The following is a 20,691-nucleotide window of genomic DNA, read 5'->3' on the forward strand; positions in this document are numbered from 1 at the left end:
GCTTTTACTGACGGGGCGGCGCGCCGGGTCTTCGGCGACGGGCCCTTCACTCGCTCCGGGTCTTCGGTGGTACTTCGGCGGCGGGACCTTCACTCGCTCCGGGTGTCTTCTGCGGCACTGAAGCTTCATCGCCGAAATGCCGCCCAAGACCCGCGGAGCGAGTGAAGGTCCCGCCGCCGAAGTACCGCCGAAGACCCGGAGCGCCGCTCCGTCAGTAAAAGTGCCGCAGCCAGTGGCACCTTTTCTTTTTTCCGCTCCCCCTGTTCCCTCCACCTGGCTACGCCCCTGACCTGTAGTCCTGACTTGCTCCCTTCCTATTCCCGATTGCCTGTTTCGGGATGTCTATAGCAGAACCTGAGGGTTCTTTATGGGCTGCAAATTGCTGCACGTTAAGCATATGTCCAGAGAAGTGTGACAAAAATGATTAAAGGTCTAGAAAACATGACCTATTAGGGAAGATTGAAAAAATTGGGTTTGTTTAGTCTGGAAAAGAGAAGACTGAGAGGGGACATGGTAACAGTTTTTAAGTACATAAAGGGTTGTTACAAGAAGGAAGGAGAATTTTTTTTTTCTTAACCTCTGAGGATAGGACAAGAAGCAATGGGCTAAAATTGCAGCAAGGGAGATCTAGGTTGGACATTAGGAAAAACTTCCTAACTGTCAGAGTGGTTAAGCACTGAAATAAATTGCCTTATGAGGTTGTGGAATCTCCATCATTGGAGATTTTTAAGAGCAGGTTAGTCTAACACCTGTCAGGGATGGTCTAGATAATACTTAGTCCTGCCTTGAGTGCAGGGGACTGGACTAGATGACCTCTCGAGGTCCCTTCCAGTCCTATGATTCTATGATTTCTCCTGTGTAGCTCTTCCCGAGGATGAGAAATGTGAGCTGCCTGAAAACGAAGCCGGGATTGTTTGGGACGCGATAAGTTTCACTTTCTTGCTGGTCCAGCGGAGAGTCTTTATGAGCTATTACTTCCTCTACGTAGTGGCAGATCTGAAGGCTGCCAAGATCTTAGCTTCCAGGTACATGCACTGGATTTAACAAGTTTAAACCAATAGTCCTCAGTGATGCAGAGAGGAGTTGGAGACCCCCTCTTCTCTGTAAAGAAATCTGGTCTCTCTGGGATTTGGATTTCTGGGGAGAGTGATGGGGAGCCTCCCAAGGTTTGTGTTCCAAAAACAAGGGATCCAGTCAGACAGTTATTATTACTTGCTGAGCACTGGTAATGTGCTCTGTGCTGTAAAAGTAAACAAGACATGGCGCCTGCCCCAAGAAGCTTACAACCTGACTTGGGCCTCTATAGTGCCTTGGGTGATGATGCAAACTCAAGGTGGGGCAGAAATCTTGCAAAGGTTTCATGTCAGTGTGACTTAAGGAGGCAGATGCTTTAAGTGCTTGAGGCTCCATTGCAATGATTTTGCCTTAGCAAACTGGTCAGTGAGGCAACAGATGAGGATGGGCCTATGGTAAGCCTGGCTTTAGATCCTAACTTTCATGACCACATACTTCACACAATGGGCAGGGTGGGGAAGATAGACCTTTTGTGACAGTTATAGCATTCATCTGTAGTTCTGAGGATTTCAGTGGAAATCCTGAAGGGTTTGACAAACAGATTGCCATGTGTTTAGGAGCTATGTTTGGACAGTACCAGAAAGTGGCAGAGAGAGAAAATATGGCATGTGTCATAAAAAAATGTTACCTAGAATAAATAATGTGCAACTGTGAACTGGGGGGTTATAATTCCATTGGGAAGTTCGTGGGACACCGTAGTCCATGAAAGAGAAACTTCTTGAGGTGGAGAGGATTCCCTTTACCCTTTCTACATTCCTATCCCACTTCAAGTTTCTCTCTCGTTGTCCCTTATCCATTATCTATATCCGCTTGTCTGTTTCTGCACTTATATTACACCCCTTACTATGGTATTTAATATCTATCAAGCCCTCTCTCTGTTCAAATTGCTACTGGAGTGATTTACCCTGAATCATCCATCTCACTGCCAGAGTGACTCTTCACTGAAATCTTCTGAAACTGCTGTTTTTATTGGTGGAATCAGAGGTCTGATGTCAATCTCTTTTTTACCGGAACCCACCAATCAGAGCCCGGAGAATGATGTAATTGTTGTCAATTACCTTAATCCACCAATAAGAACTGGGACAGAAGTATCACTCCAGTGATTTACCAGGTTGATAATGCTCTGGTTAGCTGGGTATATTTAACATGGTCTACCCCTTTGTGGTGTGAAGATAGTTGCATGCTGCCCAGTGAAGTGTTTATCGAATGATCTGGCTTGTTTCACACACGCAGAGGAGCTGAACTGTTTGAAGTGAAGCTGAAAAAAGTTGTGGCGCTCAGATTGGAGGAAGAGAAAAAATCACTGCAAGCCATGAGAAGACAGTAAGTTTGCTGTTCATTTAAAATCACATACTACTTATACACCACATATCTAACTGGTGAATACAGGGATGTGTCACCTTTTCACTTCTCTCTGTATTCAGGATATTATATTTTCCATCCTCTGATTCCCCCTCCCCCACCCTTTTTAGTGACTCATAACTCAAACCCTTTCCCACCACTAGGAGGAAGAGTTAGGGATAATGCTATAATCAACAACAACAATGGCAATCAAATGAAAATAGTTATTGATGAGCTTCAAATGGAGGGGCTCAAATTACGGACTCAGTGCCCAACACACAGTAACAACTCCCTGTCCTTATTCTTCTGTGGGATTTTAGGATCCTGACAGAGAGAGTTCTAGGAGAGTTTTGGACTCTTGACTGCAAGACCAGAAAGCTATTGACTCCGTTCCATGGTTGATACTACAGAGGAATTGTAACACAGGACAGCTGTTTGGCTGGTACAAGATCCCTTGTGCTGGACGACAATCAGCTGTTCTGTCCCATGGAATTTTAGGCTTTTCACTCTTTAAGAACAAATTGCTAATAGGATCAATGATGGTATCCAATCAGAATGATTGTCTACATTAGGGCTTTAGCCAGTGGTGTAGCTACACTGGTACAAACCAGACCATATTGCACTGGGGTAAACTGGGGTTGGCACTAGTACAATACATCCCAATTTGAAACCTGGGTAAGTGGCATTGGTACAAATCCCCATTAACTCATCACATCTACAAAAGGGACTGGCACCGGTACCACTATACCAGTGCAGTTATAACAGTGGCTAAAGTCCTGTTGTACACAAGGCTTTATTAAAGAGTCCCTCACTGGAGATGCCCCCATTCAGACAAAGAAAAATCAACCTAGAGACGTATTAAACTTCTCTTGAAGACTGAAAGGATGTGTTAAATGGGGACCTGCACTGTGCCTATAATCATTGGCCCCACAGGGGTGATAAACCTGATTGTACAGTGTCAATTCCCAGGTGCTACATGATTACTGACATGGTATAGGCGACAGCACTGTAAGAAACCATATCATCTGCCTGGCGCTGTCAGCACTGGAATAATGAGACCCACATTCCATCTTGCAGTGGGGACTGGATGAAACCTCGATTACTCGTTAGATAAGCAAAGCTTGATCAAACATTTCATGTCATCTGCTGCAGAATTTCACAGATGTTTCCTTGCAAAACTCTTAAGCAAAATGCCAAACATTTCCTCACCACATGCAAAGTTGGCCAAAAGCCAAACATTGGCGGAGTTTATTTTGGGTTGGCCTATAGTATTATATGCATATATCAAACTGCTTCCTGTTTTGAATATCAGATCTTGGAATGGATAGCTTCCAAATCTTAGCCAGGTCCAAAGTAAGCTGTGCTCAGTAAAAAAAAAAAAAAAAATAATAATACTAGCAACAGTATACATAGTGATGAATAATTATGCTTTTATTATTTCCTGGCTGGCTAGCTTGCATGTGTTCTTATGGAGGTGGCCAGCCTTCTTAGAGACATATGCAGAGCCCATTCTGGCCAAAGGGTATGAAAGTCTCTGTTATTATCACAACCCTCATATCTTAGCTGTCAAAGGAGTGCTCCTCAACATCTGTATTCAGAGCCGAAACCAATTCACCCTGAAGTCCATGCAAAGATTCCCCTTGACTTCAGTGGGCTTTGGATTAGCCCTGTTAGAATGTTAATATTCCCGAGTTAATTTAAGCCCAATGAAGACACAAGGCCTCCTGTTTTACTGTATCAGTTATAATATTTTAGATAGATATACGCTGGGGCTAGTCGTAGTGCTTGTGATAAAAGCTTCAGAATGGAGCGTATTGGTGACACTTCGGGTGTTAGGAGGAGATGGGGAATGAGATTGAAAGAGAGAGAGAGAGAGAAAGAAAAAGAAGTGTCTAGTTTGGGTACAGGACTGGGAGCCAAAAACTCCTGAGATCCAGACCCAGCTCTGACAAGGCCTCTGCTCCATCTGTGTCGTTGGACAAATTGTTTCCACATTTACCAGCTGGTGCTAGTAACTAGGGCTGTTCCAAATTTTTCTGTCAAAACTTTTTTTTGATGAAAAATTGGGTTTTTGAGAGAACACAGTGTGTAGAAAGTGTGGGTTTCCTTGAAAATTTTTTACTTTCTTCAAAAAACCAAATCCCAAACATTTTAAGCTGAAAACAAAATGTTTGGATTTTGGTAGTTTTTGGCCAAAAATGTTCATTTTGGGTTTTTTTTTTTTTTGACAAAAAGTCAAAATTTTACATGAGGGGAAAAATCCATTTTCTGATCACCTCTATTACTAATACTATGTTGGGGATAACAACGACCAAGTTGAGGCTCATACGTAATGGGGATATTTTTGAGGATCACTATGTAATGTTTGTAAGGCACTCTGAAGTGCAGACAGAAAGTACTTACTTATCTAAATGCTAGTGATTTTTATACTCCTGTCTGTGTTCGGTCTTAAACCTACAGAATGGAGCTAATCAAATTGAAGCAGAAGAAACTTGACAGTTTGAAGCAAAAGACACCAAGCCCAGAAGAAACAGCTGTGGATCAATCTGCCAAAGAACAGCAGCTGCTAGACCCAGGTGAAATGACCGTGTCACGTTAAATAGCCCGTGTAGTGACAACAACATGGAGAGTGATCACTGTGCCTGCCCTTCTGCTTTCCGTTTTCGCACGGCTGTGTTCCACAGTACCCTGTAAATTGCCTTTTCACAACCCCAGTGCCGCTGAGGGTGAAATTCACATTCAGCCTTCACATCCAAAGCCAAAGTAATTGGGCTTTGTTCAGGCCTTTGTCTGTAGGATTAATTTAATCCCTGAAACCCACAGTTAGGCCACTGGTCTTTGATATAAACTCCCTCTGCTGCTCATCATGATGGAGGGTCTAGGCAGTGGAATCCTGGGATATGAGATCCAGGGCACACAAAGAATGAAGAGATCTACCTGTACATAGAGCCAACCCACAGGCTCCAATGCAGCCCCCCCAGCCTTGTGCATTGAGAAATTTAATTCTTTTAAGTTGTGGAGGGGGAGGGGGAAATCTGTCCATCTGTTTCACTACGTACATTTTACAACCACCTTTGCAGAGGAGGGTGGCAAGAAGGAAAACGAGGACAAGAAGATATGGTGGCAACCCTGGGTGACCCACGCCTCCAGTAAGTTTTCTGTGTACGCTAAAGGTCTGTGAGCCACAACTAACTGGAAAAAATGACATGTATAAGCTAGGGCAATGTAGCCTGCTAGAAACAGTGTCTTTGCACACAGTTGCTGGGATTATACACAACAAGAACCTGTAGAAACTTTCTGTTTTGTTGGATGGTTGCGTTTTAGCCCTACACTCCAACCCCCCTCCTTCCCCCCCCCCCCCCCAAAAACACCAAAAACCAAAAACACAAGCATGGGGCTTCCATTGAATACTGCAAATAGATGTGGTCTCCTCATCCCCCCCAAAATATACTGGCACTAGAAAAGGTTCAGAGAAGGGCAACTAAAATGATTAGGGGTTTGGAACAGGTCCCATATGAGGAGAGATTAAAGAGGCTAGGACTTTTCAGCTTGGAAAAGAGGAGACTAAGGGGGGATATGATAGAGGTATATAAAATCATGAGTGCTGTGGAGAAAGTAGATAAGGAAAAGTTATTTATTTATTCCCATAATACAAGAACTAGGGGCCACCAAATGAAATTAATGGGTAGCAGGTTTAAAACAAATAAAAGGAAGTTCTTCTTCACCCAGCGCACAGTCAACTTGTGGAACTCCTTGCTGGAGGAGGTTGTGAAGGCTAGGACTATAACAGCGTTTAAAAGAGAACTGGATAAATTCATGGAGGTTAAGTCCATTAATGGCTATTAGTCAGGATGGGTAAGGAATGGTGTCCGTAGCCTCTGTTTGTCAGAGGGTGGAGATGGATGGCAAGAGAGAGATCACTTGATCATTACCTGTTAGGTTCACTCCCTATGGGGCACCTGGCATTGGCCACTGTTGGCAGACAGGATACTGGGCTAGATGGACCTTTGGTCTGACCCACTACGGCCATTCTTATGTAGAAGTCACTGGGAGTATTGTCATTAACTCCAGTGGGAGCAGGCCTATGATTCTGCTGTAAACCTAAGGCCAGATTCTGCTGTTGGCAGCAGTCCGTCCCCTGCTGCACACACAGCAGGCTGGCAGGAAAAAGGAAACATCATGGGGGGGACCCATAGAGGACAATTGTCATCATTTAATTCGGGAACAGCTGACAATTACATGATTTATAAAACACATTTCTAATGCAACCAAACTGTTCTTCAATAGCTGTTCTAACAGTCACCCCTATATAGGAAGGATGGTGTGTGTATCTTAGCAAAAACTATACAATTTGTCTACTCTGTCCCTTCCAAACCCTCTCCTAGCCCTACATATTTCAGTGCTGTTGAAATGTGGTTTTCTCTCCCAATGTCCCTATTTATAGCCTAAGGGCTGCTCTAAAGTATATTAAGCATAAAGATACTAATCAAGAGAGTGAAAAATAGTAACAGTAAAAATACTCGCATGTGCCACTCTGCTAGTTAATATTTACTAAAACGTGTCCTGTTAAAACAGCTAGATTAGGATTTTCAAAGCCACGTAGATAGGCAGCTCCTATTTAGATGTACAACTCCTATTGATTTCAAGGAGAAATGTGCATCTAAATCCCCTAGGTAGCTCTGAAAAAACTCAGCCACATCTCTTTCTGGAACTGATTTTAGTGATTCGAGCTGGGAGCTACTACCTCTTTGAGACAGACAGTGAGGAAGAAGAGGAACAAGGGCACACAGAAAAGAGGGAGGAAGAATCACCAAAGAAGAAAACAGCATTCCAGGTGCAGGACTTATTTTCGATAATATTAAGCAGTGTTGCCTAGTGGATAGAGCACTGGATTGGGACTCAGGAGATTTGGGTTCGATTTCCAACTCTGCCACTGGATTGCTGTGTGACCTTGAACAAGTCACCCGATTTCCCGGTGTCTCAGTTTCACCTTCTGTAAAATGGCAATGATGATGCTTATGTCTTTTGTAAAATGCTTTGAGACTTACGGGTGAAAAGAGTGAGCTAGAGATTTACTGGAAACCAAAATGTTTTCCCAATGTTGCTTTTCCATATAAGCAATTGCTGTTGTTACTAGGGGGGGCATTAGGTGATGGGAAGCGGAGGGTGTCAGTGAATTCCCAGTGGGAGGGAAAGGGGTCTGTAGAACCATGAATGGAAGTGGGAGTGGGGGACACACCACATATTTGATCCACTCTATTAAAAAGTTTGGGAAGCCCCAGCATCCTGGAACGAAACACAGCTTAGGCTTGATCAGCCGGATAGAAGCACCAAAGACTAATGGGGTTTCTCCATGCAGCTTGTGTATGAAGCCTGGATGTCTAGCTCTAAATCAGCTCTGAGAACAAGAAAACAAGATGAAACCAGAGAGCAGAGGAAGAAAGAAGAGGAGGAGCAGCAGCGACTGGCAGGTAATGGGAAGAATGCACCGACACCTGCGCAAAGGGGCTGCTTGGCCAAATTAGACAAAAAAAGAACTGTTTGAATGAGAGAGGCTGTAATTCCTACAGCAAGAATCAACTAACACAATGTTAAGGGTACTCATTTACATGTGGCCAGGTCAGGAAATGCTGACACCGGCTTTAATTACCATCCATATCGCCTGCCCCCAGCACGTCCCACATGCTGGATGAAGACTTCCCTTTTCCATAGCCACAATGCCCTTAACTCTGCCCCACATACATGTGCATTTCAATACAGTGTCTTGTTATCTGATTATGTAACCTTCAGCTGGAGTCATAGTCCCATTGATTTCACTGGGCATTGGGCTGGGCTCATAATTCCTGAATAGCTGGAAAGATGTCTAGGCGAAGTTTATCTCCTCTATAGCTCTGCTTATGTTTCTGTATGATACAGGGGAGGTAAAGTTGGAATTCCATGAAGAGAAAGGGGAGATATCAGTCACTGAAGAGAACCTAGATGAGTCAGGTGAGTAACTCCATATGGTAGCAGCAAACCAGAAGCCCTTGCTCAGATGATTTCATAGACTTTAAGACCATAAGGGACCATCATGATCTAGTGTGACCTTCTGCACATTCCAGGCCATAGAACCTCAACCACCCACTCCTGTAATAGATCCAAAGCCTCTGGCTGAGTCATTGAAGTCTCAAGATTTGAAGACTTCAGGTTACAGCAAATCCACCATTTACTCTAGTTCAAACCAGCAAGTGACCTGAGCCCACACGGCAGAGGAAGGCAAAAAAACAACAACAACCCAAGTTCTCTGCCAGTCTGACAATTCCTTCCCATCCCCCAAAATGCTGATCAGTTAGACCCTGAACATGTGGGCGAGACCCACTAGCCAGAAACCCGTGAAAGAATTCTCTGTAATAACTCAGCCCTCCCCATCCAGTGTCCCATCTCTGGCTCTGGAGATATTTGCTACCAGCAGATGTGGGATGGGCCATATGCCATTGTAGGCAACCTCATCATATCATCCCCTCCATAAACGTATCAAGCTCAGTTTATTTCCCTCATTACTCCCCTTGGAGGGCTGATCCAGAACTTCATTCCTCTGATGGTTAGAAACCTTTATCTAATTTCAAGTCTAAATTTATGGATGGCCAGTTAATATCCATTTGTTCTTGTGCCAAAATTGGCCCTTTATTTAAATAACTCCTCTCCATCCCTGGTGTTTATCTCTCTGCTGTATTCATAGAGAACAATCATATCTCCTGTCAGCCTTCATTTTGTTAGGCTAATCAAGCCAAGCTCCTTAAGGAGGGGTTGCAAGTGCTTTGGAGGATAGGATTATAATTCAAAATTATGTAGACAAACTGGAGAAATGGTCTGAAGTAAATAGGATGAAATTCAATAAGGATAAATGCAAAGTACTCCATCTAGGAAGGAACAATCAGTTGCACACATACAAAATGGCAAATGACTGCCTAGGAAGGTGTACTGCGGAAAGGGATCTAAATATGCTAAATATGAGTCAACAATGTACCGCTGTTGCAAAAAAAGCGAACATCATTCTGGGATATGCTAGTAGGAGTCTTGTAAGCAAGACATGAGAAGTAATTACTCTACTCTGCCCTGATTAGGCCTCAACTGGAGTATTGTGTCCAGTTCTGGCACCATATTTCAAGAAAGATGCGGACAAATTGGAGAAAGTCCAGAGAAGAGCAACAAAAATGATTAAAGATCTAGAAAACATGACCTATGAGGGAAGATTGGAAAAATTGGGTTTGTTTCGTCTGGAAAAGAGAAGACTGAGAGGGGACATGATAATAGTTTTCAAGTACATAAAAGGTTGTTACAAGGAGGAGGGAGAAAAATTGTTCTTCTCAACCTCTGAGGATAGGACAAGAAGCAATGGGCTTAAATTGCAGCAAGGGAGGTTTAGGTTGGACATTAGGAAAAGCTTCCTAACTGTCAGAGTGGTTAAGCACTGGAATAAATTGCCTAGGGAGGTTATGGAATCTCCGTCATTGGAGATTTTTAAGAGCAAGATGGACAAACACCTGTCAGGGATGATCTAGATACTACTTAGTCCTGTCATGAGTGCAGGGGACTGGACTAGATGACCTCTCGAGGTCCCTTCTAGTCCTATGATTCTAAGTCCCCTCTTGTAAAGTAGGTTCTCCACTCTCTGACCATCCTAGTAGCCCTTCTCTGCACCTGTTCCAGTTTGAATTAATCTTTCTTAAACATAGGAAACCAGAATGCCACACAGTATTCCAGATGAGGTCTCATCAGTGCCTTGTATAATGGTACTAACACTTCCCTATCTCTAGTGGAAATACCTTGCCTGATGCATCCTACGATTGCATTAGCCTTTTTCATGGCTGCATCATATTGGTGACTGCTCATAGTCATCCTGTGATCAATCAATCAATACATCCAGGTCTTTTCTCCGCCTTTGTCACTTCCAACTGATATGTCCCCATTTTATAGGGATTAACAAGAATTTTTCTTAAGTGCATGACCTGACACTTTACACTATTAAATTTCATCCCATTTCTATTACTCCCGTTTTCAAGGTCATTCAAATCTTAATGTATGATATTCTGGTCCACCTCCGTATTGGCAATACCCACTTCAGTAAGATGGATCAGGTTTCGATGGGAATAAAGATGACCTAAACTGACCTTTGAAATCCTTTATCACAGTATCTCAGCCAGTGCTGAGGAGCTGGTTGAAATAGAATAGTGTGTAGAACCATTTTCTGTTTGTAACTGTACATGTTTTTTTCCCCTTTTGACAGAAAGTATAATTGAAAGAATAATCAACACAATCAAGTTTACTTGGGTTTTTGTTCAAGCATTGCTAGATGATACTACAGAAGCACTAAACTCACTTTGTAAAAATAACCTGGACATAGCAAACGTACTAAGAATTGAAAGGTACATGCTATGGCGAGAAACTAATAAGGTAAGATCACTGTCATTTTACACAATGTCCTGGATTTTTTTTTGTTTATGTAACAGGACGTCTGACTATATTAAACTGTAACAAGCTGGAAATTCTGGGCTCTGTCCTGAAATCTTTATAAACACAAAATTCCCATTGAATTAGATGTGCATAAAAATGCCCCATTGAGCACAAGCACAAGATAGAAGTGTCTTGAAAAGAGAAAAGGCACAGAAAATTTTCATTGGTCACTTCAATTTCAGTCCAAGACTCCATTTCAAGTCACTTTTAATTTCCTTTTTCATTTTCAAAATATAATTTCCAGGTTTTTTACTGACATTTTCCAACCAGTTTCTCTGATTATTTATGCATTACAATAGCAACTAGAAATATGGTTTATTCATGTTTATTTGTGGACCAATCTTTTTGCATTAGGCTGTGTTCTGAAACCCATTGTTACTCCCCTTAAAGAGATGATGTCAGTATAAATTCTGAACACTGCTTACATCACTGAACAAAAATATTCCAGATGCCTGAAAGACTGACTTGCAAGGAAAGATTAAAAGAGTGAATATTTAGAGCTGGTTAAATAATTTTCATTGAAAATATTTTCCAATGAAACATGGCTTTTTGGCTAACTGGGAACTTTCATGAAAAAAAATCCTGTTGTAAAAAAAAAATTGGGGTTTTCTTTTAAAAAATAAAACGGGGTGTTTTTTAGTTTTCAGCAATAAAAACAACAAATTGAAAAAAATTGTTTACATTTTTTGTTTTTTCAACAAGAACCAGGAAAATTTTTGAAGAATTTTTTTGATGAAACTGAAAATCTTTTGTTTTCTTCTAAATTTTTCATGGAGAAAAACCCCAATAATTTAATAGGAACATAGGAATTGGTGTATTGCAGTGGTTCTCAAACTGTGGGTCGGGATCCCAAAGTGGGTCACGACCCTGTTTTAATGGGGTCGCCAGAGCTGAAGCCTGAGTCCAACTGCCTGGAGTCAAAGCCTGAGGGCTTCTGCCCTGGGTGGAGGGGCTCAGGTTACAGGCCCCCCGCCTGGGGCTGAAGCCCTTGGGCTTGGGCACGCCCCCTCCCAGGGCAGTGGGGCTTGGGCTTTGGCCTGCCCTGCCCGGGGCAGTGGGGCTCAGGTGGGCTCAGGCTTCGGTCCCCCCTTCGGGGGTCATGTAGTAATTTTTGTTGTCAGAAGGGGGTCGCGGTGCAATGAAGTTTGAGAACCCCTGGTGTACTGGATCAGAACCAAGGTGCAGTTAGTCCAGTGTCCTGTCTCTGGCAGTGGCCAGCACCAGATTCTTCAGAAGAAGATGTAAGAAACTCCACAGTAGGGAGAAAGGGGTCTCCTCTTGGTCTCTAATAGACATTGGCTTAAATATTCCTTTCAAAATCTGTGCTATTATTAATTATGATAATGCTGGATATTCTTGAGATCTATATAAATGTCCATTCCCACATGTTTCTACGAACTATGTTTAGTGATGACTAAGAGCTGTCATGCTTATATTCTGAAAGGCATTAACAGCAAGGAAGGGAACGTCTTATTTAGCATGGGACACAAGGATATAAAATGAGCACCAGCCATCTGTTTTAAAGGTGGGAATTCCCCATGGGACTGTAGCGGTCTCAAAGGGTAGTATGGGATTACAATCGCTTCCTTTGACAGAAATGAGGACTGCATTTTTACCATCTGACTGATTTTGGATTAATTTTTTAAGGGAAAAGAAGCCTCACCAGACACAATTCTCCAATATTACAACCTGAAGAAGAGTCAGCAAGTGCAAGCAAGTCTTTATGGGGGAAATAAAATGAAAGGCACACAGGAGGATCAGCATGAAGACACATTAGAGTGCCAGCAGATACCCACGAGGGGAACCCAGCTACCGCACGAGAGCAGTGCATCCAGGTGAATAGACAGTGGGGACATTATCCTTGTCAGAACTTCTCATAAGAGCTGTGCAAACCTGTAGTAAGGTAATGTGCAACTAGGTAATATTTGCTGAATTTTGTTACAAATCTAAGGTGTTTATCTGCCCTCCCCCACCATCACAAGCCATAGTATCTGAGCAGCTAACAATCCTTTAATGTATGTATCCTCAACTCCCTGTTGGGGTGCTGTTATCCCCATTCTACAGCTGGGAACTGAGGCACAAGGAGGCTAAATGATGTGCCGAAGGTCACACAGGAAGTCTGTGGCAGAGCAGGGACTTGAAGGCAGGTTTCCTAAACCCTAGGTTAGTGCTCTGATCAGTGAACCATCCTTCCTCTCAAGCCTCCAAGTCTGAGTTATGGAGTGAACCTGGTCCCAGTTCAGAGTGAATCTGGGATAACTGATGGTTTGAGTGGAAGCTGGATGAAGCTTGGCAGCTTTGCTTTGCTTCACTTTGAGATTTTTAAATTCATTTGAGCTCAAAGCAAAAAACAAAACAAAACAGGAGTAATCCCAAGAGAGGGGTAGCAGTGTCATCAGTTAGCAGCACCTGGAGCCAACCAATGAATGGTTACAGTGAGATGGCATGTAGCAAAACTCAGAACTGGTAGGTAAGGTCCCAGGAAGAAAATCTAAGGGAAAAAAGGAGGTCAGGAGAACTGGTGGTTTCTCAAGGGGACAATATGAAAGACAGAACTGCATGCTATCCTGACACAAAGGAAAGACAGGAAGAATAGTAAGAGGCCAATATGGCTCCATCAGGAGCTCTTTAATGACTGGAAAATCAAAAAGGAATCCTAAAAAAAAGTGGAATCATGGACAAATTTCTAAGGAGGAGTACAAATGAATAGCACAAGCATGTAAGGGCAAAATCAGAATGGGTAAGGCACACAATAGTTACACTTAGCAAGGGACATAAAAAGCAGTAAGAAGAGGTTCTTCAAATACATTAGGAGAAAGAGAAAGATGAAGGAAAGTCTGTTTAGCAGGGAAGGAGGGCTAATAACTGATGACATAAAAAGAAAGCTGAGATGTTTAATGCCCAGTGGATCACACATTGAATATAAGTTAACGATGTGATGCAGCTGTGAAGAAGACTAATATCATTGAGGGATGTTTTAGCAGGAGTGTCATATGTAAGACATGGTAGGTATTTGTCCTGCTCTACTTGACACTGGTAAAGTCTCAGCTAGAAAGCTGTGTCCAATTCTGGGTGCCACACTTTAGGAAAGATGGGAACAAATTGGAGAGAATCTAGAGGAGAGCAACAAACGTTTAGAAAACCTGACTTATAAGGAATGGGCATGTTTAGTCTTGAGAAAAGATGACTGAGGAAGGATCTGATAACAGTCTTCAACTGTGTTAAGGGTGGTTATAAAGAGGATGGTGATCAATTGTTCTCCATGTCCACTGAAGGTGGGACAAGAAGTAATGAGCTTAATCTGCAGCAAGGGAGATTTAGGTTAGATATTAGGAAAAACTTTCTAACGATAAGGATAGTTAAGCTCTGGAACAGATTTCCATGGGAGGTTGTGGAATCCATATCACTGGAGGTTTTTCAGAACAGATTGGACAAACACCTGTCAGGGATAGTCTAGGTTTACTTGGTCCTCTACAGAGCAGGGGTTCTTGACGTGGTGACTTCTCGAATCCCTTCCAACCAATATTTCTATGATTCTATGAAAAATAGCCCCTAAGGAGTGGCTACAGGGAGGTCAGTTAGCAGCAGCTAAACTCAGGGGAATGATTACAGTGGAATTAGCTGGCATGCAACTGGAGTAACCCATGTGTAATATTGGAGAGAGATCAAAAGCATGCAGCTCATGCAAGGACTGCTGTGAGGCTGGTTAGCCTGCGACTAGTGTGATGCAACATGAAATATTTTGAATACTTTAAAAGAACAAGTTTGTATGGAAATAACATTAAATTCTGTGTGAATCCTTTCTAATTGCTGTCACTGTGACCTTAGATGTTGGAATTCTTAGCTGGATTCTGATTTTTTGGTGAGTGAGTCCCTTCTCGCTTTGGCATGAGTCAGGAGGTTTCATATGAGTACAATTATTTCAACGTCTATTAAGAAACTTAATTTGTGATTTTCAGTGATTTTTTTTTAAAAAGAAACTCATTCTGAATCTAGGACATCTGATGAAGTTGCTGAGGAAATTAATGGAGATGAGGCAGGAGAGAAGATGGAAGATGAAGACAGTGTCAAAGAAGCTGCCCCAGAAATGACCACTCCACTTCCTTCCCGTGAAACAAAAGATTATGCTGTTTCCCCAACAGCTGAGAGGAGCAAAGAAGCAGGCAGGCCATTAAATGAAGTTCCTGTTATCATGACTGCCAGTGAGCTGCTTCTGAACAGGCAAGAAAGGCCTAAAGTCAAAGCCAGCTGCAGAGATACCCACAATGTGTCCATGGAATGATGATGTGCCTTAAACAGCCTGGCATCACTTCATTGTTTCTATTTTTTTCACTTGCACAAGCTGACATTGGACGTTGTGTTTGATGTCAGACTAAAAAGAGACTTTATGGAGCAGATGCTCAGCTGGCGTAAGTCAGTGTAGCTCCAAGCTATGCCAGTTTTCACCAGCCGGGGGATATGGAACTATGGATTAAATTCTTCATGAGACTACTACTACTACAGGGTCCAACTGGTCAAAAATTTTAAAACTCTCCCCCCCCCTTGGCTTTTTTTTTTCCAAAATGAAACTTTTCATACAAAGTTATTGAAATTCTCATTTTTTGCAATTTTTTCCCCATGATTTTTACTGAAATTTGTACCAAGATAGATTTTTTTTTGCTTACCACAAACTGTTACTTATTGAAAATGGTGGTTGTGGTAAATGAAAAAATATTTAAAAAACAAATTAAAATGTCAGTAAAAAAAACAACCCACCCTCACAGAACATTTCAGGCCCAGTTTGAACCCTATGAGATGGAAACAACTCAGAAATTTCAAAAATGTCACAAAGGTGGTTTTTTGTTGTTGTTTTGTCCTCACTCCCCCCGACCAGCTCTACTATTAGGGTTAGATTTAAAGAACTGTGTCCACACATACGTTCATACGAGCACTACGGTTGTCATGCACTAATGCTACTGAATTGGTAAATTAAGGGCTAAAGTCAACAAAAATGGAGAGTACTCAGCAGCACCTCCAGGAGTTACTTTGTACTTGGAGGTTTAAATGTGCAAACACACCCGTGTTTTGTGGGGGCCATTCAGAATGAGAGGTGGGGGGACTATGAGTGTATGTGAGTTAGATCACTAACAGCTTTCACAGAAGATTTGGTTGACAAACTATCACAGCTTTAGGCATGCAGTTCTGAAGAGATTATATTATGCAATACATCTGGTCTCATTTATATAACCTTCTGTATTAAAAATACTAGCTTGTAGCCTTGCACCAATTCTGTGAGGAAATATAATTCATCTATTTTTATATTTTTTTTTTGTTCTGTGGTTCAGGATGTTTCATGACAATGAACTGGAGCAGTCAGACAAATTTTACCAGAGTCTGCCTCGATCCCTGAAGTTGGGCTTTGCTTTGTACAATGCGATGGTATCCAAGTCAGAAATGCTCTGTTATTTTGTGATCATTCTCAACCACATGGTCTCTGCGTCAGTCCTCACTTTGGTTCTGCCTATCCTTATATTTCTGTGGGCCATGTTATCCATTCCAAGGCCTACTAAATTCTTCTGGATGATGGCTATCGTTTATACAGAGGTATGCAACAGCCAGAAAATTGCCTTGCTGCAGACATGTGTCTCTCTGCAAACAAGTACTATTCTTTTTCTTTACATTAAAGTGCAATAAACTTCTGTTAGAATTGATGTTAATGGGTTAGATTAGAGAGCGGATGTGACTAAAGGACGTTGGTAGGTCTGAAGGTAGCTCACGAACTGCAGGTAATTTATTGAACATAAAACCAGAAATAAACAAAATTAGAGAACATCGATACGTGATGAAACGCCACTGGATCCCAAAGCAAGGCTAGCTCTCCAGAATCTCAAGCCAGCAGAAATGCTGGTTGGAATCTTTCCCTGTATTTGGAAGATCTAGAAACTCTTCTGAAAACGTTTAAGGCTAGCTGTTGCCCTGCCAGGCCATGTCTTCCAACTAATTTAGTATTTTTTTCTCTTTAGATAACAGTAGTTGTCAAATATTTTGCTCAGTTTGGATTCTTTCCCTGGACCACTAAGTTATACTGCGGCATCAATGCAGAAGAGCCATTTGTTCTGCCAAACATTGTCGGGATTGAGAAGAAGGATGGCTATGTGCATTTTGATCTTGTGCAGCTGCTGGCTTTGTTCTTTCACAGGTCTATCTTGAAGGTAAGTTGTTCTTGAAGAGAAGGAGAAGGAGAAGAAATGGCTAATTTCTTAGACCTCTGCTGAATGTTTGCAGAGAAAAACTGAAACTCTGCTAAACTTGCCAGATCTTCATTTCTGTTATAAATTCAAAACTCATCCCATCCTTTGGGGGCAGGGACTCAGACTCCAAACCCAGGTTTGGATTTAAACTTAGCATTTGGTCCTCAACTCCAACAAAATCCCAGATTTGAACACTTATGGGCCCAATTCTTTACAAATAAATGCCATTTGCTTTAATGTGAGATACTCACATGCTGTGATGGGAGATTAGAGTCCTTGGGGTGAGATCCTAGCCCGCTAAAGTCAATAAGAGGTTTGCCCCTGGATTTTAGAGACTTTGAAGTGTGGATCCAAATTTGGGGACTTGTGCCCATTCCCTACCCATCATGAAACCAACCTTTCATCTCAAGTGTAAACTCACCGTTTCTCTCTCCCCCATTCTGTGCCTGCCTCTGTCTCCACCTGTAGAGTAATTCATGGTTACTGCGAATTAAAGATGCTGTGCTGAGGACACAGTGTATCAAACTGTATTAATCATTCTTTAAATGTTCCCATTAGTGCCATGGACTATGGGATTCCAAAGGTGTCAATGTGTCTGATACCAAGAAAAGGGGATGTTCTAGGAGTCCAAAGAACCAGGAGTCCAGAGGAGGTCTGCAGGAAGATGAGCCTGGATCGGGGGCATGGCACCTTTTCAGACATCACAATCCCTCAGGGAGTGTCTTCAGAGGAAGGAAGACAGCCTCCATTAACAGAGGTAGTCAGAGCCACACTGAGCTAGCTTTAGACACTAAGGGGGCTTTCATTTTAAAATTCAGGTGGACAAAATACAAGGAGACAAATTTTCTCTGGATGCACCTGAAAATAGGGAGATTGTGCCTAGATTGTTGTAGTCTCTACCCACCCATACTAGAGTATTACTTTGATTTTTTTTTCCTAATGTGCCCATTAGCATGGTATATAAATGCCAAATAATTCCTTCTGAGTAACTTAGTGTATTTGCTAGCCCAAGAAACTATATTCATAGGGTCTTCTCAAACATTGATTTCTTGAGAGATAACCCTACTGGCTGAATTAGTGCCTTATTGGAACACCTAAGGTTAAACAGAATTGTAAACCTTTCTGACAAAATTAGGACATGGCTGTTAAGAAAAGAATGGTCCCCAGACAAAACTGTGATTTGTCTTCCCTTTTGTAGGCAAGACTCAGAAGAAGGAAGCCAGGAAGAAATGGAAGCTTTTTAGAAAGAGTCCCATCAGCAAGAAGAAACTTCTTAAGCAAAAGATGAAACAACTGATATTGAAAGCAAAGAAGCTGGTGATTAAAATGTAATTGGGGTATTATTTGTAACATCTCTTAAGAAAATGAGACATTGTTGCACTTCAGTTCAGTAGAGTAATTATAATTCCAGTTTTTATGGGTCTTCTATGGAAGACGTGCACTGGATACATTCATCTGATCATTCTGAGGATGCATTGTTACAATTTCCATTGAACTAGATTATACTTGTTTTTACCCCTAGTGCCCTTCAAATCTATCGACCTATCAGGCAGTTCTTCTACGACATTATTCATCCGGAGTACAGCCCTGTCTGTGACGTCTATGCACTGATGTTCCTGGTTGACGTGATCAATTTTATAATTGTTATCTTTGGATACTGGGCCTTTGGCGTAAGCACAAATGCACTTTCTTTATACAGACTGCAAAGCAAACAGCTTGATTATTAACTTAGAGACTGTGGTATATAGTCAGCAGTCCCTTCCACAACTGCATACGCCAGGATTTAGGGGGACAGGCTAAGTTAGTCAGTCTGGGAGCCAGGAGGAACCAGAGAGAGAGAGAGAGAGAGAGAGAGAGAGAGAGTGTGTGTAAAGAACACATTTTGTATTCACTACAGTTGATTCCTCTCTCTTCTCTACCACCAGGAACATGATGGAAATTTCCCCTGAATTACAGCCATTCTTTTAATTTGTTTTTTTATTCAACCTTAAATTCTCTTGAGCAAGGAGTCTCCACAGACTAGAGAAGAGACTATCCACAAAAGACAGGCTAACTGATACAGATAACACAGTGACTAATGATGACAATGGAGAAGGGAGAGGCTCTACAGCAGACACTGGGCAGGGAGTACCATTGTGTCCCAAAGAAAGCAAATGTTTCACTTTGTTTGATCATGAATTCTTTGTTTGTTCCATTCCCCCCCTCCCTTCTCTAGACATTGCTTTGTTTTATAAAGAGTAGATCACCTCAGTGCAGAGATTTGAGATGGAAAACTAGTCAAAAGAAAGGAGAAAGGGAGGGTTACATAGGGCCTTGATCCTGTGAGGTACTGAACCTCTCCTGCAAGGTGAAGAACACTATAGACATTAATGGGAGCAGAGGACGGCTCAGTATCTCATGAGAGATGCTCAGCCTCTTTCAGGAGAGGGTCCTCATGCACAGAGAGCAGGAGACTTTCATTTCCAGAAGGGCTATAACTCCAAACCGACGGCAAAGCGGCAGAGCGATGTAGGCTTCTGGAACAGAAGCACAACCCAGTCAGTGCTATGCTTATGCTCTCAGCATTACTGCTTGCACATTGTGCTTGGCTGCCATAGCACTTGCTTGTCCTTTCCACATCTGGATGTTGTTGTTATGTCTCAAAAGAATGTGATTCTGCTTCCAAGTGGGGGAATGAGCAGTAATAACAACAGATGAGTCTATCAAGAGCCTTAAAAGCTTGGTTTCATGCAAAATAGTCTTAGTTATAAAAACGTAGGGAGGAGAAAGAGAAACCACAGCTCTGAAGCCCTGATATTTTTATAATGGGTCTAGTTAAAACTCCATATCTGAACCCTCCCAAGCGTGGGGCTTTGAAATCTGGATCTGAATATTTCCAAAACACAGGGTGTTTGATTTTGGGAGGTTCAAGCTACAAACATGGACCTGGATCTGGATGCAGGGTAGATGCCCATTGCTCTATAAAACAAAGGAACAGAATTGTTTAAAAACCAGTTGTTCTTCAGAATCCTCCATGAGGCATCAGCGGCTGCTCATTGTCATTTTATCTGCGTCTTTATTTAAGATGCTTCTACTTAGTGCCTGCAGAATAGGGATTTGCTTGTAGAGAGGAGGGATTAGAGCCTTGCCTTTCCAACCCGTAACAGAAAACGCCACACTTGCTTACAGCTGTAAATCCCCTTACACTCAGGGGAGATACTTGCCTGAATAGGGACTACTCACATGAGTAACAGTCTGGAATTTCCCCACTATCCTATGGGTTATATAAAATCATTGGATAAATCCTGAATGGTATTGCTTTGTAACTAGAGTTTCCCCTTTCAGAAACACTCAGCAGCTGCCGACATAACTGAATCCCTGTCGGAAGACCAGGTCCCTGAAGCCTTCCTGGTGATGCTCCTGATTCAATTTGGCACCATGATAGTGGACCGGGCCATTTACTTGAGGAAGACTATGTTTGGGAAGTGTGTATTCCAGGTTGTCCTTGTCTTTGGCATTCACTTCTGGATGTTCTTCATCTTGCCAGGCGTTACCGAAAGGTACAACTGTGGCC

At 42.3% G+C, this 20,691-nt stretch overlaps 1 protein-coding gene across 1 annotated transcript in view; it reads left to right on the plus strand.

The window, feature by feature from the left end:
* Nucleotides 1-20,691, plus strand: part of LOC117885992 (piezo-type mechanosensitive ion channel component 2-like) — a 59,446-nt gene that overhangs the window by 28,038 nt on the left and 10,717 nt on the right. Inside the window, exons 25-39 of the mRNA XM_034787599.1 lie at nt 863-1,025; nt 2,308-2,397; nt 4,876-4,991; nt 7,089-7,249; nt 7,775-7,886; nt 8,332-8,403; nt 10,682-10,848; nt 12,556-12,743; nt 14,905-15,129; nt 16,233-16,491; nt 16,911-17,099; nt 17,697-17,895; nt 18,337-18,466; nt 18,661-18,808; nt 20,463-20,677. Of these exons, the coding sequence (XP_034643490.1) occupies nt 863-1,025; nt 2,308-2,397; nt 4,876-4,991; nt 7,089-7,249; nt 7,775-7,886; nt 8,332-8,403; nt 10,682-10,848; nt 12,556-12,743; nt 14,905-15,129; nt 16,233-16,491; nt 16,911-17,099; nt 17,697-17,895; nt 18,337-18,466; nt 18,661-18,808; nt 20,463-20,677 (2,434 nt within the window). The remainder of the gene's footprint in view (nt 1-862; nt 1,026-2,307; nt 2,398-4,875; nt 4,992-7,088; nt 7,250-7,774; nt 7,887-8,331; nt 8,404-10,681; nt 10,849-12,555; nt 12,744-14,904; nt 15,130-16,232; nt 16,492-16,910; nt 17,100-17,696; nt 17,896-18,336; nt 18,467-18,660; nt 18,809-20,462; nt 20,678-20,691) is intronic.

The sequence above is a fragment of the Trachemys scripta genome, chromosome 12, assembly GCF_013100865.1.
Source record: "Trachemys scripta elegans isolate TJP31775 chromosome 12, CAS_Tse_1.0, whole genome shotgun sequence".
Taxonomy (NCBI): Eukaryota; Metazoa; Chordata; order Testudines; family Emydidae; genus Trachemys; species Trachemys scripta.